The sequence below is a fragment of the Maniola hyperantus genome, chromosome 13 (genome assembly GCF_902806685.2).
Source record: "Maniola hyperantus chromosome 13, iAphHyp1.2, whole genome shotgun sequence".
In the NCBI taxonomy this organism is placed as follows: domain Eukaryota; kingdom Metazoa; phylum Arthropoda; class Insecta; order Lepidoptera; family Nymphalidae; genus Maniola; species Maniola hyperantus.
This window is the reverse complement of record NC_048548.1, coordinates 7108790-7129557: the sequence shown is the minus strand read 5'-3', so window position 1 is coordinate 7129557 and position 20768 is coordinate 7108790. Positions and strand designations below refer to the sequence as shown.

The following is a 20768-nucleotide window of genomic DNA, read 5'->3' as shown; positions in this document are numbered from 1 at the left end:
CTATCTCATACGCGGTTACACAGTAGGTACTTACATCTACCTATTATTCTATCTACGGGGACAGCACATAGGGACAGCATGACACTTCACAAGATGGCGACTTTGGCCGTTAGTTCCGATTTTGGCCACGCGCCAAAAGAGCCTTGTCGCACTTTGTGTAACAGACTTGGTAACATTGATACAAAGAATTCGCAAGTACTACTATGCATTGATAATATGGAATGGCTAGGAATGGGAGTCCACGGAGTTATTTAAATGTGTGCAAAGGAGAAAGCTCGAATATGGCCATGTAATGCGCAACCCAAGATGCGACCTACTGCAGCTTATAATACAGGGCAAGATTTAAGTCCCGCAAATTGCTATTGCGCTGGAGCCATGTCTCATTAACATTGAAATGACGTCACTAAAATGTCGGCCGCGCGAATTAGCAATTTGCGGGGCATATATTATATACCATTTTTTTTCTTTAAACTTTTCACTTGCAACAGGTGACAACCGTGTAATAATAGGCATACAATTTTGAATGGTATTAGGAAGCTTCCGAAGCTTCCCCTCTGTATAACGAATAGATATCCCTCTTGTAGGGATATCAACTTGTGTGGTGTTACACCAATGCATAGCAGGGCTAGCTATAGTGATTCACTGTGTTCACTTGGTCCATTGTTAGCACTACCACCCCTACCCTACTTATACAAATACAAGAAAACACAGGCTTTTTCAATTCAAATAGTTAAGTTTATTAAGGATTTTTTTAACTTATTGGAACAAACGTCTAATGGAGTTTTCTTTTCTTTGTTGATTACGTTCAAGTTCGCCTCAGCTTGAACTAACATACGTGCAGTAGCTTCTCTGTCCTCTTCACAAGCTAAATGTCTGAAAATCATGGTTATTTGCAACAGTAGGTAAATGGATGACATAATAAGTAAAAAACTGGTTAAGTGGCAACTGGTAAAAGGCACGCGCCTCTAAATTTTCGGAGTTATGTGCGTTTTAAGTAATTAAATATCACTTCCATTAACGGTGAAGGAAAACATCGTGAGGAAACCTGCATGTCTGAGAGTTCTCCATAATGTTCTCAAAGGTGGGTGAGGTCTACCAATCCGCACATAGCCAGCCAAAACCTTCGCTGAGAGGAGACCCGTGCTCTGTAGTGAGCCAGCGATGGGTTGATCATCTACACTAATATTATAAAGAGGAAAACTTTGTTTGTTTGTTTGTTTGTTTGTTTGTTTGATTGTACTGAATAGGCTCAAAAACTACTGGACCGATTTTAAAAATTCTTTCACCATTCGAAAGCTACATTATCCACGAGTAACATAGGCTATATTTTATTTTGGAAAAAAATAGGGTTCCGTAATGACATATAAAAGCAGTGATCTCAAAACAGAACTGAACAGATTTTATTATACTTTTCACTAATAGATATTAAGAGAAAGTGGAGATACTTATTTCATTATGAAAAGCTGAGATAAATGTAATAATCTACTTACAATGCAGTGCAACCAGTAGAATCACTTAGATCTACTTGAATGAATGGACTTGCCAAAAGCAATTCTACTATATTGGATCTTCCCTGGGCAGCAGCTCTGTGGAGTGGTGTGGCACCCAGTATATCTACCTCATTTATATTAGCATCAGCATCAATTAATAATTTTGCTACCTAAAACAATTCAGTTAACCTCACCACCTCTATTTTGTTGTACAACTTGCACATTAGTATTACAAACACTGTGTTATGAAAATGCATTTTTTTAACCGACTTCAAAAAAAGGAGGAGGTTCTCAATTCGTCGGAATCTTTTTTTTTTTTTTTTTTTTTAATGTATGTTCCCCGATTACTCGAAAACGCCTAGACCGATTTTGAAAATTCTTTTTTTGTTTGAAAGGGTATACTTCAAAGTTGGTCCCATTTCAATTTGGTGAAGATCTGATGAACATCTTCGAAGATAGATACTGGAACTCCTCAACGGATAAGAGTAAATTGCTCGCGATCAGTGTAATAGCTTAGTAAACAGTAGACTTTTAACCAGTCATAGCATAATTCCATGGGGCCACTAAAAATTGTGAAATAAAAATTTTTTACAAAAAAAATAAAAACCGACTTCGTTACACAAACACTAAAAATTGAAAAATAATTTAATTTATTACCGAATATATTATGTATACAAGAGTTAATATAGTTCCATAATAATAGTTTTTGGGGTCGGTGCCAATGAGGTGCCATGGTGGAGTCCCATAAAAATATGAAGTCTAGACGATTCGCGCAGCTAAAGCTAATTGGCACCGGCACCAAAAAGTATTATTATGGAACTATATTAACTCTTGTAATAAATTTAATTATTTTTCAGCTTTTAGTGTTTGTGTAACGAAGTCGGTTTTTATTTTTTTTGTAAAAAAAATTTATTTCACAATTTTTTGTTGATTTTAATAGTCTTAATTTGAATCTACTACTACTTCGACTTCTTCGAGAATGCAGTCCACAAACATCACAGATCACTAATATACTTAATGATGTCAGACGCGAAAACTGGTACGGTTGACACAAAAATATTGTTTCATTTATTACTTGACTAGATGATGCCCGCGACTTCGTCCGCGTGGGTTTAGGTTTTTAAAAATCCCGTGGCAACTCTTTGATTTTCCGGGATAAACAGTAGCCTTCCCTATGTCCTTCCCTGGGATGCAAGCTATCGCTATACCAAATTTTGTCAAAATCGGTTGAGCGAATAGGCCGTGAAAGGCTAGCAGACAGACAGACAGCCCGACACGCTTTCGCATTTCTAATATTAGTATGGATTATATTTTTAACCGACTTCAAAAAAAGGAGGAGGTTCTCAATTCGTCGGGATCTTTTTTTTTGTATAATATAGTTATGACTAACTACTAGTTAATAAAAATATGCATAGTGAATACCTCTGTGTTATTATACAATAAGACATCAATGTAATACCTACATATTATAATGAATTAATTCTATTGATGTAAAAGGATTTGTGATGTATGGTTTAAGAGTCGGTTCCTTATTCTAAAATATTTATGATTTCTTACAATTTAATCTGAGCCTAGTTTTAGAAAGTTGAAATCAAATTCAAAGGTACAACAAACCTACACAAACTGTACATAATTGAGTGATCATCTTGTGCCTACATTATATAAAAAAACCAGCTTATTCCTGCAACTTCATTCGCAAGGACTATATAAATTTCAGACCCCTATTTTGGTTGAATTTCTTTCAAAAATCTTTTCTTTGCAGATGTGAATCTACGTCATAATAGCTGTCTGCAGGTCAAACAGCCAAATCTGTCCAGTAGTTTGAGCTGTGCATTGATAGATCAGTTAGTCAGTCACCTTTTCTTTTTATATACATATATCTATTGCATGCTAACGCTAATTTAGGTGTGGTCAGTGGGGTGGGGAAACATGAGACGAGGTAACTGCATTGTTGAAGTGGTCAAGTAGTATTAATATTTTACAAAGTTAGAGAGTAGATGATATTAAAAAATAATTACAAGCAAATATACAATAATTCTGTTGTAATGTAACAATGTAAATTATAATATTAAGTACCTCTATATATCCTTTTGAGCATGCATAATGTAAAGAAGATTGGCCACGAATTGATTTATGATTCACATTAGATCCTTTTCCAATTAGAAGTCTTACAACCTCTAACCTGCCAGCAGAAGAGGCTAACAATAGTGGAGTACAGTTTGTGTCATCATTTGGATCAATAGGGCTACCCAAATCTATGAGAAAATCAACAAGATTTTCATTGCCACCCAAGGCAGCCCAATGAATAAGTAGTCTGTTATTCTAAAAAGTATTTAAAAAATTTAACACAATTAATTATTATAACCAAATATTTATTTATTTATTTATTTAAATACTAGCTTATGCTCGCGACTTCGTCCGCGTGGACTACACAACTTTCAAACCCCTATTTCACCCTTTTGAATGGTTGAATTTTCAAAAATCCTTTCTTAGCGGATGCCTACGTCATAATACCTATCTGCATACCAAATTTCAGCCCGATCCGTCCAGTAGTTTGAGCTGTGCGTTGATAGATCAGTCAGTTAGTCACCTTTTCCTTTTATATATTTAGATTTTCATATTATCATGATTAAAAAGGTGTTCTAGTTTTTTAATAACAATTTTATTATTATTAACACTTTATGATAAAATATTGTACTAACTGTATCTGCAGCTGCTATTAAGGATTTATCTTCGTCAATTTTAACTTTGACTTGATTAAAATCACCTTTGTATGCTTTTTCATAAACAGTGCCTATAGACATGTTTATTTAGACTTCGAAGACAAGACTAAAAAAGTGAAATAAATAAAATATTAATTTTTGGACAGCAGCTATTTATTTTATTCCTTATTTTCCTTATTTTATTCTGATTCTGACTCATTCTGACTCGGAATAAATACCTGTAGAAGTTGTGTAGAAGTAGCCCTATTTTGACTCTTACTGTTAGAGCGAGATAGCTAAATACATTTAGTTTAGGCTCTTATTAGTACTTGACAGTGATTTTTTTCTGTCCTTATCACCGTGGCCACTTTTTTTTGTTTGTTAAGATGTATTTCTAAGTGAGATCATGACAAACAACGTGAAGTGAGGTTATGTTGTCAAGTATTTTAAAGAAATTATTGATTTGTTTTGTTGTTTTTTGTTTTTGAAGTTATTGTGCAAATTTGGGTTGCAGTACACTAGGCTACAATAGCCGAAGAGAACGTAAAACAGAAGGAATAACATTTCACAAGTACCTCTGCTTGAGCGAGAGGGACTGAGGGGGCCACGCTAGTTGCATATCTGCTAAGTATATATCTGTGTTCTGACTTCTAAGTATAGAGTAGGATTATATTAGAAGTAAAGAACTTCCATGTACTACTACGTTAGAAGATAATATAGTGATCTGTGTTTTTGACTTTTTGTCTAAAACGTAGCGATTATATACTCTTTGTTTCTGTCTTTTTGTGGAAGGGAACCCGTTGTGATTATATACCTACTCTTTGGCAGGAACTAGGAAGTATGCAAAGAGTATTATAATATACAGGGTATAGTATCCCTATTAATCTGTGAGGGTATATATAAGTATGGCAGGAAGGGAATGAAATTTTGAAATACGTTGTATACTTACTACAGTCTATTTATTATATATTTAGTTCATTAATTTTATTAAAGCATTCTTGCGGTGAATAATGGTGATTAATAAATGACTATATTATTTATTATAGGCACAGAGTACATTATAATATTATAACTATGATTATAGGTAGTGCAATGAAGTAGTGATAGGTACCAGTTTTTGCAGCAGCTGATTTATAGTGGTAATATTTTAAATAGGATTGAGAAGTTTCACTTACAATAATTTATTTTAAAAATGGAAACTAAAATATCAAACGTTCATTTTAATTATTACTTTCTTGTCGGTGGATTATTTCTTGGTTACCTTGTTTATCGTATTGTACATTCACTTTTGGGAGATAATAGGTTTATACAAACAAAATATAGAGTGCGGGGTCATACTTGGAGAAGCATTGATTGTAATAAATCAATACCATACAACATTTATGTAAGTATTTTAGGAACTAGACAAAACAGTATTTTAATGAAATTTCTACTGGAGTACTTAAAACAGTTAGCCCATAAAGTCAATCAAATATATTTCAACTTCAATTTTAGTGTACAGTCTGCAGCAAACTTATGTTACCTCTAGTGGGCTTATTCTGTGAATGCTGTGCAGTGAGTGCATGCAAAAAGTGTCATCGCATGATTGACAAGAAATTAAGATGCAAACAAATAACATGGCCAATTGACAAGACCTTCCATCATCTGTGGGTTAATGGTAAATAAAGAGGACTCTAATTTAGAGGATAATAGAATAACAGTAGAACTACCTACCAATATAATTATTTATTTATTATCTTCTTTATACCTAACTCGCTTATTCTCGCGACTTCATCCACATGGACTACACAAATTTCAAACCCCTATTTAATTCTCTTAGGCCCTAGGGGTTGTATTTTCAAAATTCTTTTCTTAGCCGATGTCTGCGTCATAATGGCTAACTGCATGCCAAATTTTCTTGTTTGTAACCTGGTAATAAATTAATGAAAGAATAGTATAATATCATATAAATCAAGGATACTGAATTTGTTCATGGAGTCCTTCAATCCATCCTTGGATCCTAAGGGCCAACCCTGTCAAAGTTTTTTTTTCACAAAACGCTGTGTACAACATGGTCTTTCTACCTAATGGGACTCGAAATAATTCTATTCTTCTCTAGCTATCTTTAAGAATAAGTATATTTTTATAACTCAAAACATTCAGTTTACTAAAAACAAGCAACAAATTGTAATAACTTATACAAACACATGTACATTATTAGCATTATATAAAGTACTTTTGACTCACATGTTGACTAATAAGTTTTCTTTGTATAGTGGGAACAGCAAGTAAAGACCATGTTGATCAAAGTGAGGATGGTGAGCACTTAAATAAATATTTTTGCTCCTGGTGCCAAAGAACTAAAGTTAGTCAAGAAAATATACTAGATAATACTGAGGTAAGCAAAATCTATCTAAAAATGTGTCTGTCACCTTTTCAACCCATCTTGACAAATTTTGCTGCACACAGCTTGTATCCTGAAGGCTTTTTTATATCTAAATTACCTTAATCTCACAAGAAGCACAATAATAAGCAGGTATGCCGTATGTGAAAATAATATTATAATGGTACCTATACTAGCACTTTTACTAGCTTTTACTTTTAGATTTTTTATTTTAGCCATGTGATTTCCAAAAGTACAAAAATATTATTATTCCACCTACAAATGTTCTAGTTGAAAAAGGAAAAATTGTAAATATCAAACCCCTAACCGAGGATAACTGGGAGCCATTGATAATTTTTGGTAAGTGTTTAATGAGATAATATTATGGTGAATATTGGCGCTATTCTTGTTGCACAGTACACATGCACATATCTAGAGTAAACTTTCGTAAAAATTCATAGACAGTAAATAGACTATCAAGTAAAGTAACTAATACTATTTTATTTAGCATAGAATAATGTGTCTGTAAAAAATTACATGTATAAAACATGTCGTTTTCGGCTTCCATGCCTCAAAAAGACGAAAGGAACTCTTATAGGACTACTTCATTGTGTCTGTCAATATCCATCATGGAAATCGAAACGGTACTTCCCGCTGACCCTGGTAAGAAGGCACAAGTAAAAATGGGAAAATCCGAAAACGATAAATTTGTAGGTAGTATCACATTAAAATTTGCGATTACAAACTTATTTTGCAGATGGGGATAATTTAAGCAATAAAATAATTATACATATCCTTCCAAGGTACGGAACACTCGGTGCGCGAGTCCGACTCGCACTTGCCCGGTTTTTTACAAGATTAGTGTATAACTGAATTAGCACCAATTTAATTCTGGTGACTTACATACTTGCGGCTTATGTAGTCGAATCGAGAATCGAGGCTAAGCGCCTAGCGCCCAAGCGTAGCGATGCCGATAGCGCCGTGGATAAGTGGCTATAAAGTGTAATCTTTTAATTGCATTTGACTGGTTTTTTAGAAGTCATTTAAAAAATTAAATTCTTTACCGATTGGCAACGTTTCTGGCTTCCCTTCCCTTTTTCACATCTTGATTCACCTTTATCTAATAATATTATAAATGTGAAAGTGTGGATGTTTGTCACTCAATCACGCAAAAACTACTGGACTGATTTGGAATGGAGATAGATTATACCCTGGAGAGTGCCATGGCTACTTTTTATCCCGGAAAACCAAAGAGTTCCCGCGGGATTTTGAAAAACATAAATCCACGCGAATGAAGTCGCAGGCATCAGCTAGTAACTAATATCCCAATTCACCAATCTTCCCAAACCAAACCTAAAAAAAAATTTATGTGCGTATTTCTCTGTAGGTACACAATTAAGATATAATAATATCTTGTTACAGCTAATAGAAAATCTGGGAGCAATAGAACTGATGAAGTTCTTTCAATTTTCAGAGGTCTTCTTAACCCACTGCAGGTTTGTTTGACTTGTATACCTGTTTAAATCCTTTGGGAACTTTTTGTTTTTGAGATAAAAAGTAGCCTATGTTTGTCTTCAGGATGCAAGCTATCTCTGTGCAAAATATTTGATGCCTGTGTTATATTACGATAAAATTGGATACATAATTATTATGCTAAAATTCATCTAATCATAAACTTGGGAGTCTGAAGTAAATGTTTGTTGTGATGTTTAAAACAGAATCGTTATTCCGTTTCCGGATACAATGTCAATGTTCCTAGTTTCTTACTGTCATCATACAATACAATAGTGTAAAACTATTATTGTTTATTCTTGTTTAATTTGGTATCTAGGAATATGAAAATATGATAAATAATATTATATAAATTATCAATACATGTCACTAATTATTCATTGTAAATTAAATATTGTCAATATACTAAGAGTGACATTATATTAAGCTATTGTCAACATACAGTTGGCAATAGCTATTATGTGAAATAATAATGTTGTGTAAACTGACAATTTAAGTCGCTTATTATTATTGTAAATTATTAATACGTAGACCATCAATGTCACTGATTTTATTATTGTAAATTGGGTGTGTCAACATACCTTTTGTCAACAAACCTAAAATAAATAATGATTAATATTAAGATCATGTGATAGTCGATATCCGCCTTGTTTGCGATGGCAGTGTTATAAAAGTACCCTACCTCGACAGAGAGGGGACAGTCTTGTATCGACAGCCCAGAGCAAACACAGCGGACCTTACTGAAGTTAAGTATTCTTATATTGTATTATAATATAATGTAATGTAATCATTTGCCTTTTATAGGTTACCTGTTGTAACTGTGTACCAAATATGTACCTACTACTTTACTCAACGTTCTAATGTTTTAAAAGATGTGTGTTATGGAGTTTCTTTGCCCTTTCTTCTCCATGACTAAACACCTTAGCGAAATGGGTGGTAGATTCATTTTAATATAAATAGATCAATGCTGAACAAATACAATTCAGTTATTATTCGACTTGGTTGGTTTTACTTCTGTATTTATCACCTACCCTCTTGTGCTATTTATTTTATACATTGAGATAAAAGTAAACACTAGGTTGTTAGCTTCTAATTATTATAGAATTCTGTTTAGATGATTAGGATTCTTACTTTGAAATAATACAGCAGATGCTTTGCTTGATTTTTAATTACTTAGTATTTGGCCTTACCTGACAAACAATTGATAAATGATAACTTTCATTAGTAATCATTGGATTTAATTTATCATCACTACTAAAGCCCACTGTCTTAACTTCTCTTCTCTTTTTATAAATCTCACATCAGAAGTGGGATACGATAATTCTTTTCTTGTCGCAATACTAATACTTTTCAAATGCTTTCAGTAATCGTGGATGTGGCCTCTCCTCGAAGCGACAGGCTGCCACCTGTCGTCGGCGGCACGTGGTGTTCGTGTCCGATGATCCCAAAGCACCCTGCAGCGCTTTTGTCATCGGCACTTGGTGCTCGTGTGGCACCTTTGGTTAGAACGTCGCTTCAATTTTGAAAGATAAGTGAAGTGTATTTATGTGCTGCTTTAAAGTGAACTTTGTGCAACTTTTAACGTTAAACCACGTGTTTGTGGTATAATTTATTTGGATAAGAATAAGTCTAGTTAGAGGTCAGATTGGCCGAACGGTTTTTGATAAAGTATATAACAATGTGAAATCATTTAGAAAGTTATGATATACCGAAACAATAATAATAATCAAATCAGTAGGTTTGCTTTTGAGAAATTGCATCGTACTTACAACTCGAAACTTGAAGAAATTACTTAACTAAATTACTTTTTTTAGCAACGTAAGGCAGATTACCTGCTCAAGTTTTTTCTGTTCAGTAATGCTATCAGAACATTTTAATTTTATAAATACCTACGTTACGTGTTATCAATTTATTCTTGTTTTGAGTTGGTTTGCATACACTACACTTGTTTATAAGACATAATCAACAAAGAAAACATATTCTCTTCTACTCTAATTTCGGTCTGACGTCTATCCTAGTTTTTATGACAGTAACATTGACATTGAATCATTGAATTTTGTTTTGCGAATGGCACAATCTTATTTTTTTTTTGTGTCGGTGCTTTTGTTGCCGTAGTTGATTTAATTTCACGGGCTGCAGTTTTCTATTTTCCTATGTACTTCGGGAACGAAGTACTTATCAAGATGGCCGAATTATAATAAAACATACTAATAATTTATGCTAAATGACAGAAGGAGAACGGAGAGGAAGGAAAGGGAAAAGAAAAAAAAAAAGAAAAAAAAAAAGAAAAAGAAAAAAAAAAAAAAAAGAAAAAAAAAAAAAAAAAAAAAAAAAAAATTACAAAATGTTAAGACTTACTATGTGGCAAAATGTTAAGACTCCCAATGGGACAAAATGTTAAGACTCACCATGTGACAAAAAGTTCAATGGGACAAAATGTTACGACTCACTATATTGTGACAAAATGTTAAGACTCCCAATGGGACAAAATGTTAAGACTCACTATGTGACAAAATGTTAAGACTCACTATGTGACAAAATGTTAAGACTCCCAATGGGACAAAATGTTAAGACTCACTATGTGACAAATGTTAAGACTCCCAATGGGACAAAATGTTAAGACTCCCAATGGGACAAAAAAAAAAAAAAAAAAAAAACTTGAGAGATTTCCGAAAGGAACGAACTAAGAGATTTCCGAAAGGAACACATATCGAGATTCCCGAATGGGACGAGCTTGAGATTTCCGAATGGAACAAAATATCGAGATTCCCGAATGGGACGAGCTTGAGATTTCCGAATGGAACAAAATATCGAGATTCCCGAATGGGACGAGCTTGAGATTTCCGAATGGAACAAAATATCGAGATTCCCGAATGGGACGAGCTTGAGATTTCCGAATGGAACAAATATTGATAATAATAAAAGTAAATAAATTAAAAATAAAATAAATAAATATGGTAAATGTAATAATAAATACATATTATAGTAAATTTATAATAAATATAAGTATAATGGTAATACGAATAATAATAATAAATAATTTGAGATGTCCGAATGAGACAAACGTTGAGATTCCCAAACGGGACAAGAGTTTTTAATCCTAAAAGGGACAAATGTTATTATTGCCGAATGGTATTAAAAAAAAAAAAAAACAAAACATAAGGAATTTTTTTTCCTTTCTCTCCGTATTTCCCTATGTACTTCGGGAGCGAAGTACTTGTCAGTATGGCCGTGTTATATTACGATAAAATTGGATACATAATTATTATGCTAAAATTCATCTAATCATAAACTTGGGAGTCTGAAGTAAATGTTTGTTGTGATGTTTAAAACAGAATCGTTATTCCGTTTCCGGATACAATGTCAATGTTCCTAGTTTCTTACTGTCATCATACAATACAATAGTGTAAAACTATTATTGTTTATTCTTGTTTAATTTGGTATCTAGGAATATGAAAATATGATAAATAATATTATATAAATTATCAATACATGTCACTAATTATTCATTGTAAATTAAATATTGTCAATATACTAAGAGTGACATTATATTAAGCTATTGTCAACATACAGTTGGCAATAGCTATTATGTGAAATAATAATGTTGTGTAAACTGACAATTTAAGTCGCTTATTATTATTGTAAATTATTAATACGTAGACCATCAATGTCACTGATTTTATTATTGTAAATTGGGTGTGTCAACATACCTTTTGTCAACAAACCTAAAATAAATAATGATTAATATTAAGATCATGTGATAGTCGATATCCGCCTTGTTTGCGATGGCAGTGTTATAAAAGTACCCTACCTCGACAGAGAGGGGACAGTCTTGTATCGACAGCCCAGAGCAAACACAGCGGACCTTACTGAAGTTAAGTATTCTTATATTGTATTATAATATAATGTAATGTAATCATTTGCCTTTTATAGGTTACCTGTTGTAACTGTGTACCAAATATGTACCTACTACTTTACTCAACGTTCTAATGTTTTAAAAGATGTGTGTTATGGAGTTTCTTTGCCCTTTCTTCTCCATGACTAAACACCTTAGCGAAATGGGTGGTAGATTCATTTTAATATAAATAGATCAATGCTGAACAAATACAATTCAGTTATTATTCGACTTGGTTGGTTTTACTTCTGTATTTATCACCTACCCTCTTGTGCTATTTATTTTATACATTGAGATAAAAGTAAACACTAGGTTGTTAGCTTCTAATTATTATAGAATTCTGTTTAGATGATTAGGATTCTTACTTTGAAATAATACAGCAGATGCTTTGCTTGATTTTTAATTACTTAGTATTTGGCCTTACCTGACAAACAATTGATAAATGATAACTTTCATTAGTAATCATTGGATTTAATTTATCATCACTACTAAAGCCCACTGTCTTAACTTCTCTTCTCTTTTTATAAATCTCACACCTGCAACATCATCTAGGTTTTTTTTTAAATTAATAGACTAGCGCTTGGCTGCAATAAGAGCTGGTGGCAAGTGATGATGCAGCCTAAGATGGAACGCGCTTGTCTAGAAGGAGCCTATGCAATTTTGACTTGAACGTACTCATATTATAATTGGAGGGGAAAACTGATGCTGGAAGGGTGTTGCAAAACTTAGCGGTGCGAATTAGAAATTAGGTGGCGAATCGCTTCGTATGTATCCGTAGAATTTCGACTACGTATGGGTGCAGACCTTGGCGATGCCTTGCAGTACGCTATACGATATTAGAAAGGTGAAGGGAGGACCTAAGTCGAAAAGTTCTTTGGCACACTCTCCGAAATATATCCTGTAAAATACTGATAGACAGGCACTTTGCACCGAGCGATGTTTCAAACTTTGAAGTTTAGAATTGACCAGCGCTTCATCACCAATGAGTCATCTAATGGCTGCAGTACTCCGTGCACGATTGAACTTGTGCTTGGTACAGGGTAAAAAGTTGTTCCGGCGTGAAGTACCGTTTGACTTTGTTGAGGATGCAAAGTTTCTTGTGCCAGCAATTTTTGCTTTGGATTCGATGCACGTGGATTTACGTTCTCAGGTTAAATCCTGTAGGTTTTTTCTTACCAGTTAACTAGAACTAGTGCCATTGAAAAGATCATCTATTACAATGCAAAAAATACAATAAAAAATATAAAAGATAAGAGAATATAATATATTATGAAAAGTTAATAAAATACACCATTGGCAGGTGATTGACATCAGTGCCACATCGCCAGAGCGCGCCGTGCGCTGGCTGCCGAGCAGATGTCGCGTGCTGGTCGCGGGTGGCGACGGAACTGTCGCCTGGGTCCTCAACGCATTGCACTCCGCCTCACATATCAAGGTTACACCGTCGGCTTATAGGTGATTGGTCCATCAGTGCCACATCGCCGGAGCGCGCCGTGCGCTGGATGCCGAGTGGGTGTCGCATGCTTGTCGCCTGGGTCCTCAACGCATTGCACTCCGCCCCACATATCAAGGTTACACAGTCAGCTCATAGGTGATTGACATCAGTGCCACATCGCCGGAGCGCGCCGTGCGCTGGCTGCCGAGTGGATGTCGCGTGCTGGTCGAGGACGGCAACATACATACAGTTATACAGTCGGCTCATAGGCGATTGACATCAGCGCGGAGCGCGCTCGGCGATGTGGCACTATGTCAATTTGGTAGATAATATATTGGACTGATGTCAATGTGGTAGATATATTGGAAAAAAATATGTATATTATACTATTTACTTACAGGCTTCAGTAGGCATTCTGCCGATGGGCACCGGCAACGATCTGGCGCGAGCGCTGGGCTGGGGAGCTTCCTGTTCAGACCTCGATGCACATTCCATTATCACATCGTTGAAGCAAGCAGATGAACAAATTTTAGACAGGTTAAAAGTAAAAGGCAGTATATGTACAATGAGACAGTGCACCTTGTAACCGCTAACACTGTTTTTTAGAGGTCCGTACCCAAAGGGTGCCAACGGGATCCTATTACTAAGGCTCCACTGTTCGTCCGTCTGTCTATCAGTGGCCTGTATCTCATGAACCGTAATAGTTAGAGAGTTCAAATTTTCACAGAATGTGTATTTCTTTAGCCACTATAACAACGAATGATAAAAAGCTCCAAATGGTCGCCATGTAGATAAAAAAACATTAAAAAGTGAATAATCCTGTACAATTGCATGGAACCCGTCCTGTCCAACTCGCACTTGACCGATTTTATTTGGGTCGTCATCCATTCATATTGAAGTGAGGCTTTATTTATTTATAAAAAACTAATTGGTAGAATTATTTCAGATGGAAGATCACCATAAAGCCTAGACAAGGTCGGCTGGGGCGGCTGCGTAGCTCGCGCGTGTTGTACGCGTATAACTACGCGAGCATAGGCGTGGACGCGCAGGTCGCGCTCGACTTCCACCAAGCGCGCTCGCAGTTCCTGTACCGGTACGCGAGCCGGTACCTCAACTACGTGAGTCTTTGTAAAGCCTAGACAACGTCGGCTGGGGCGGCTGCGTAGCTCGCGTGCTGTAGGCGTACAACTACACGAGTACTGCATGCCGACGTCAGCTGGGATGGTTACACAATCCGCGCGTGTTTTTTCATTTTTAACCATTTTCAAAAGGGAGGTGGTTCTCAATTCGGCCCGTTTTTTTAAAAATTTGTTTTATAGTTATAAAACTACTTACTACTATTATAAGTTCAAGTATGTATTGCATGTAGATAGCATACGCCCTGCTGGGAGTGGGGCGCGCGCTGGACGACGGCGGCTGCGGCGGGCTGGAGCGGCGGCTGCGCGTGCGGGCGGGCGCGCGCACGCTGCAGCTGCCGCCGCTGCAGGCGCTCGTGACGCTCAACATACCCTCGTGGGGTGCCGGCGTCGACCTCTGGAGTGAGCACGTTAAGGCAGATTCGAACCTGCGCAAGCGCACGAACCGTGCGCACAACGCGTATGATAAGAACATAATGTAGACTTGCCCATGAGCGGTTTGCGAGCGTTCATCAGTTTTTGGGAATGAGTACAAACATGATATACACAGTACGCGGCAGAAAATATTGTAGATCAACCCTTAGAAAAAAAATAGCGGTTTCGTAGAGCGTTATCTCTGTCGTTCCGTGCTGCACATACGTATGAGTGACAGAAATAACGCTCTACAAAGCCTAAATCTCATTCTAAAGGTCGATGAATGTACAATATTTCTTGCTGGCCTACTGTACGTGCACTTGTGCACAGAGTAATGCGTCTATAATGCTCGATGTGCGTTGTGTAGACGGCTCGTGTGGATCCACCTTTACTTGTAAATGGCGACGGCTGTTGCAGCGGGCTGCACGACTCCGTCGAGTGCCATGCTATATTAACCGCTGCAGGTATAGTAGGCGTCAGGTTGAGATGCTAATCGGGGTATGAGGCGGGGGGGACGCTCCTTACGTCACCCGCGTTCGCCCGCACCGGGTTAGCGCGGGGGTTGTGCGGGTGTGCGGGGTGTTCCTAGCGGACCTATCCCGTACTATAGTCACTGCACGACTCGGGTGAATTAGGTATTCTATTCGCAAAGGTCGCGCGGTGGTTGTGGTCTTTACCCTCATACAAAAGCAGAACTAATCATTTGACAGATGATTGTACAATAATGTCTGTATGTAATCATAATGCTAAAAAAATTAATTTTTCAAGGTCTGGGCAGTGAAGACGAAGTAGGAGATCAGTACATGGATGATGGAAAACTGGAGGTAAACAATTTTTTTAATAATAAAGTTGTGGGGTGCATTTCTTTATGGATAATAAATAATATAGAATGGTAGAAGTTGGTATAAATAAATGATGGTCTTTATTTTATTTTCCTTCACGTAATATTTTTTTTTCAGTGCAATTGTTTCATTACTTTGCTATAGTAGACATAATAATATGCTTGCGAGAATAGTGACGTTACTCAAAGTTCTGTCAAATTAAGTATACCAAACAATCAGAAATCTTTGGTATTTTATCGTGATTAGAAATGCAACGCCGATTTCGCGCCAACGTTCGTGTAAAAGAAAACGCGTCCTTATTCATTGATGACAAAACAGTCTAGCGCGAATCACAAATACAGACTCATCTTAAGTAAACCAATGACATGCACTATCGATTTCAATAATTGTCATAACATTTTCAAGAATAGTGACAATTTAGAGATCAGTCGTTGTTTTTGATGAAGGCAATTAAGTATCTTTTTATGGTCTTATTTTTATTTACGCATTTATTCTTATAAATATGGGCAATTGCTTATGATATCTTATTTTATACTAACTTTTTCTTACATGAGTCTTCACCAAAAATGACTTGATTTTTTATAATAAAATTAATTGTAGTCTCGAGAATAACGATTTATGTCTGAAACTCCCTTTAGGTGACATTTTTTATTATTATTTCATTAAAAGTTCTAAAATATTTTTAAGTGTTTCGATACTACGATAAAATCTTTAATCAGTAAAATCAAAAATAAATCATTTACATATTGCGGTATGTTAACTAATAAAATATTTATAAAAAAACTTTAAAAGCCATTCTCTAAAATCAATAATTTTGAGTTCCGTCACTATTCTCGCAAGCCAGCGACATGTAGCCTAGCTAGTAAACAGACATACTAATCAGTTAACATATTGTGTGCACAGGTAGTCGGCATTTCGTCGTCGTTCCACATAGCGCGGCTGCAGTGCGGCCTGGCCCAGCCTTATCGCTTCGCTCAAGCTTCTCATGTGTGGGTAAGTATTTTAGAAAATTATAAAATGCTATATAATATTAATGACCTGGTGACTTAGAATCATGAAATTTGGCCGGTAGGTAAGTCATAAAACAAAAGTAAAGGAAAAAATCCGAAAACCGTGAATTTGTGGTTACATCACACAAAGTTAGATGATTTATTCAAAATAGGTAACATGCTACTCTTATTGATAGTCAAAATTGTTAGATTTGTAAGATGATTTATAGTGGTGATAATTAATTACGTAAACTTAAAACTCTACGAGGGTTTCAAACGCGCACAAGTCTAAGAAGAGCCCACAACAAACTCAGCTGTATTCTTTTATTAACAGCAACTCATTCCCAAAGCTTTCTTATCATTCAAATTATCATTTACATTGTAATAGGATTTTCAAGAAAAAAAATATATTCATGAACTAATAATTAGTAGGTATTTTTAATTTTCAAAGTAAGATCACTATAGTATCAAGTGGGGTATCATATTATGAAAGGGCTTTGTGCATATTTTTATGCATAATAGTTTTTGATACATCGTGCAAAATGTCGAAAAAAATACTGTACTTTTATCTCTGAAGTTTACCAGTCGAAAAATCTGAAATAATTATGGTCAATAGAAATTTATTAATATTTTACAGAATAAAACAAACGCTCTAACTATCATAGTTTTTTATATTAACAACTAGCTGCCCCGGCAAACTTCGTACCGCCTAACAGTCGATTCAAATTTTTCTGACTGTAAAAACCATCCTCTCCTCGTACTTCAAGGAATATTATAAAAAAAGAATTAGCGAGTTCTCGAGATTTGCGATCAGCAACACATTTAGCAAATCATTTTTAGGGTTCCGTACCTCAAAAGGAAAAACAGAACCCTTGTATATAGAGAAAAGAGATAAACCTCTACAAACAAAGTTAGTTTTGCAGTTCGTTAAAAAAAGTGATTCTTAACGCTTTACTTCGACTGTAGTACGGAACCCTCGGTGCGCTAGTCCGATTAGAGTCCGAGTAGTAGATAGGAGCAAGTTGTAAAAGTTTTTAAAAAGTTTTGACTTTGAAAATCGGTTACCAATCCAGTTCACCTATGTCTGGTGCCTATAGTTAATTAAATGTTAACTTGGCAGATTGATCTGGACGGCTGCTGCGCGATGCAAGTGGACGGCGAGCCGTGGATGCAGGGCTCGGCCTCCATACACATGGAGCCCGCGGGCCAGAGCACTATGCTGCGACAAAGCTCACAACATACTATGAGCGTAGAATAAACTGTCAGTCGTCACTGAGTTATGCTGCACTGCTCTAGCACAGCACATAATAGCGACCTGCACACGTAGAGTTCAGAGTGTGAGTTCATGTATAACGAATTGACGTTCCTTTAACCCCGGAAAATTAAAGAGCTCCCACAGGATTTTTAAAACTTAAATCCATGAGAACATGGGTGACCAAGAATATGATTGCAACGCGACTTCTGACCTCAGCCGCCAACAGTTTGAGCTTTAAATTGATTTGTCTAATAAAGGTCTTAAGAGCTTTCGACTCTGTCAAGCGGCTTGACGTCAAACATCTTGCTTGGTCAAGCTGAGCTTTCTTTTGAGGCCCATAGTTAGTTTCTTATATAGAGGTAAAACGAGAACTCTGTAACATAATCTGTCTATATTTTTGTTCAGACATAATGAGACAGTGTTGTCTGACATAAATCTGCCTCGTTACTGAGCAATGAGAGAAAGTACATTCTATAGATCTCAGTCAGCTTCTTATTAAGTAAACTATTGCTGTCTCAGTAATCAGTATGTCCGCACTCCGCGTAGAGCTTGTGCGCTAGCCACTTGTATAAATTATATAAGTATCTGTGCTATTTATGTATGAACTTAAGGTGCAAGATGTTATCGTCCAAACATTTTAGATATAGATTGTAGGTACCTATTCCAATTGTTGTGATGGATAAAATATATCAAAATAAATAAAATAGTATAAACGTGAAAATAAAATAATTTATTACATCACTTACTTGTATCACAGCCCCCTCTCTCCATTCGTCTTTTTAAAAACACCTAAAAAATATTTAAGAGAAGTGACCCTAGCGCGCTCCACAGCGCATTCCATACAAACGTAGTTTGTTTCTCGTTTGAATATCAATCAATCAAACTCAAGAAATGTAGACATGTTCTAGAAACAAATACCGTGTGATTTTCCAGATTTCTGTAAATTAACTAGTTTTAAAATAACACAGCCTAAGGGTGCCTGTCTACTTGAGCGGAGCGGAGCGGAGATGTGTTGAGCAGACAAATCAGATGGTCGTGTTGACGTGATAATTTTATTCCGTCATCTGACAAAACCGATTGGTCAACTATACACATCTTCGCTCCGCCGCGTTGCAGTAGACAGACAAATTTTATACTATACTTTTATGGAAACCCGACAAACCACAGATACAGATATTTCATATTTGTTTTTAGAATGTCTACAAAATTTCTTGAGTGATTGGTAAACATTCAAAGGAGGACCAAATCACCAAACTACGTATTTTGTATGGAAAGTTAAGAGAAGTAACCTTATTTTTACTACAGTTACTTCTCTTAACTTTTCGTCAAAAGAGTGTGTGTCGGAAAAGTATAAAAACTATAATGCCTAATAATTAATAAAACCAACATCTTAATAATATTCAACACTTTATTACACAACCGCTTTTATCATAGACATCTATTTCTGTCTGAAATATTTGCAACAACATTTAGACAATGAACCTACGTGACTAGTGAATCTAGTAGGTATATATCTTCTTCTTCAAGTGCCATCTCCTACCGAAGGTTGGCAATCATTAAGGCTAACTGGATCTTGTTTACTGCTGCCCTAAACAGTGATCTTGTACTCATGTTAAACCACTGGCGAAGGTTCTTGAGCCAGGATATTCGTCTACGGCCAGGTCTACGTCTGCCTTTTATCTTGCCCTGTATTATAAGCTGCAGTAGATCGTATTTTGGGTTGCGCATAACATGGCCCAGATATTCGAGCTTTCTCCTTAAGTAGGTATATATATAGGTAATTAATACAGGATAGCAGATTATTAATGAAGCTGGTACATGTTTGGAAAACTAGAATTGCATATATTTTCACTTTTATCATTTTGATAATATAATAGGTTGACAGTCACAACATTTTGAATAATCTTTCATGTATTTCAAGCTTACTTCATAATGCTATATTTATTTACACAAAAAATATTTTAACATTAGATATTTTAAAAATTGTACTTATGCATATGCATAAGTACAATCTTGGCAGAATAGTTTTTATTACAGGAATGTTAGTCATCTAAAAAAAGTCAAAAAATATATTAAACTACTTTATATAGTAGGTAACTCGACCTGATTACAGGAATTTTTGGCTTAATGTTTTAGATCTTCAAATTTTTCACGACATGCTAATGTGGTTTATATGACCCATAATTTAGCTTTTTACATTAATAGGTATACTTGAGTTCTCTTTAGTTTGCTTAAAAAATAAACAAATCGCAGAAACCTTCTCGAAGAAACGCGGAAGCGACGCGATTTGCCCGGCGCTTTAGATCTTCTGAAGTCAGGTTTTCACTCGTATTTGTCAGTTCACGGTAACAAGCGGCTCGGTTACGGTAGAATGACAGCTACAATATCTGATTGGTTGATGCTTGCTTACTATTGGCCACATGTATTGTTAATCATGATTGATACAGTTTTCCCGCAATCGAGCAGAAGGTCGTATGGGCCGCGTGTAGTGCACCTCTTAATGCATTTCAGCGAGAAGCTACTTGTTTACCTTTTAAGTTAACTAAGAAAAACTTAAGTATAGGTATTACGTTAAACCACAAGTATTAACAAAAATTGGCGTTATAGCTGTAGTTATAGTTCTATAGGCAATGATAGGCTCTATCTTCTAAGCTTCGCTAATCAACTTGCCTGAAACTGATACCAAAAAATGTGTATTAAAAAGATCCAAATCATTTTACATGTAAGAGAAACCGC

The 20768-nt window shown here is 35.7% G+C and overlaps 2 protein-coding genes across 6 annotated transcripts; one reads left to right on the top strand and one right to left on the bottom strand.

Moving 5' to 3' along the window:
* Window positions 1-697: 697 nt before the first annotated feature.
* Window positions 698-4683, bottom strand: LOC117987752 (26S proteasome non-ATPase regulatory subunit 10-like). 2 transcript variants are annotated; one of them, XM_069502484.1, is made up of 5 exons: window positions 4432-4683; window positions 4193-4319; window positions 3567-3812; window positions 1491-1660; window positions 698-873 (listed from the first exon to the last, which is right to left on the bottom strand). In XM_069502484.1, exons 2-5 carry the CDS (start codon window positions 4292-4294, stop codon window positions 723-725), a joined length of 669 nt encoding a protein of 222 aa, XP_069358585.1. In that variant the 5' UTR covers window positions 4295-4319; window positions 4432-4683; the 3' UTR covers window positions 698-722. The 2 variants fall into 2 exon arrangements, with proteins under 2 accessions (XP_069358585.1, XP_034830693.1); XM_034974802.2 differs by lacking the exon at window positions 4432-4683 and having other exon boundaries at window positions 4193-4410.
* Window positions 4684-5065: 382 nt separating this feature from the next.
* On the top strand, window positions 5066-18942 carry Dgkepsilon (diacylglycerol kinase epsilon). Of its 4 annotated transcripts, XM_069502633.1 has the most exons (13): window positions 5089-5205; window positions 5277-5576; window positions 5687-5849; window positions 6448-6569; window positions 6791-6914; window positions 7977-8050; window positions 13262-13396; window positions 13797-13933; window positions 14343-14514; window positions 14766-14934; window positions 15715-15770; window positions 16692-16781; window positions 17898-18921. In XM_069502633.1, exons 2-13 carry the CDS (start codon window positions 5385-5387, stop codon window positions 18033-18035), a joined length of 1572 nt encoding a protein of 523 aa, XP_069358734.1. In that variant the 5' UTR covers window positions 5089-5205; window positions 5277-5384; the 3' UTR covers window positions 18036-18921. The 4 variants fall into 4 exon arrangements, with proteins under 4 accessions (XP_034830695.1, XP_069358735.1, XP_069358736.1 ...); XM_034974804.2 differs by having other exon boundaries at window positions 5066-5576; window positions 17898-18920; XM_069502634.1 differs by lacking the exon at window positions 13262-13396 and having other exon boundaries at window positions 5066-5576; window positions 17898-18937.
* Window positions 18943-20768: the final 1826 nt, after the last annotated feature.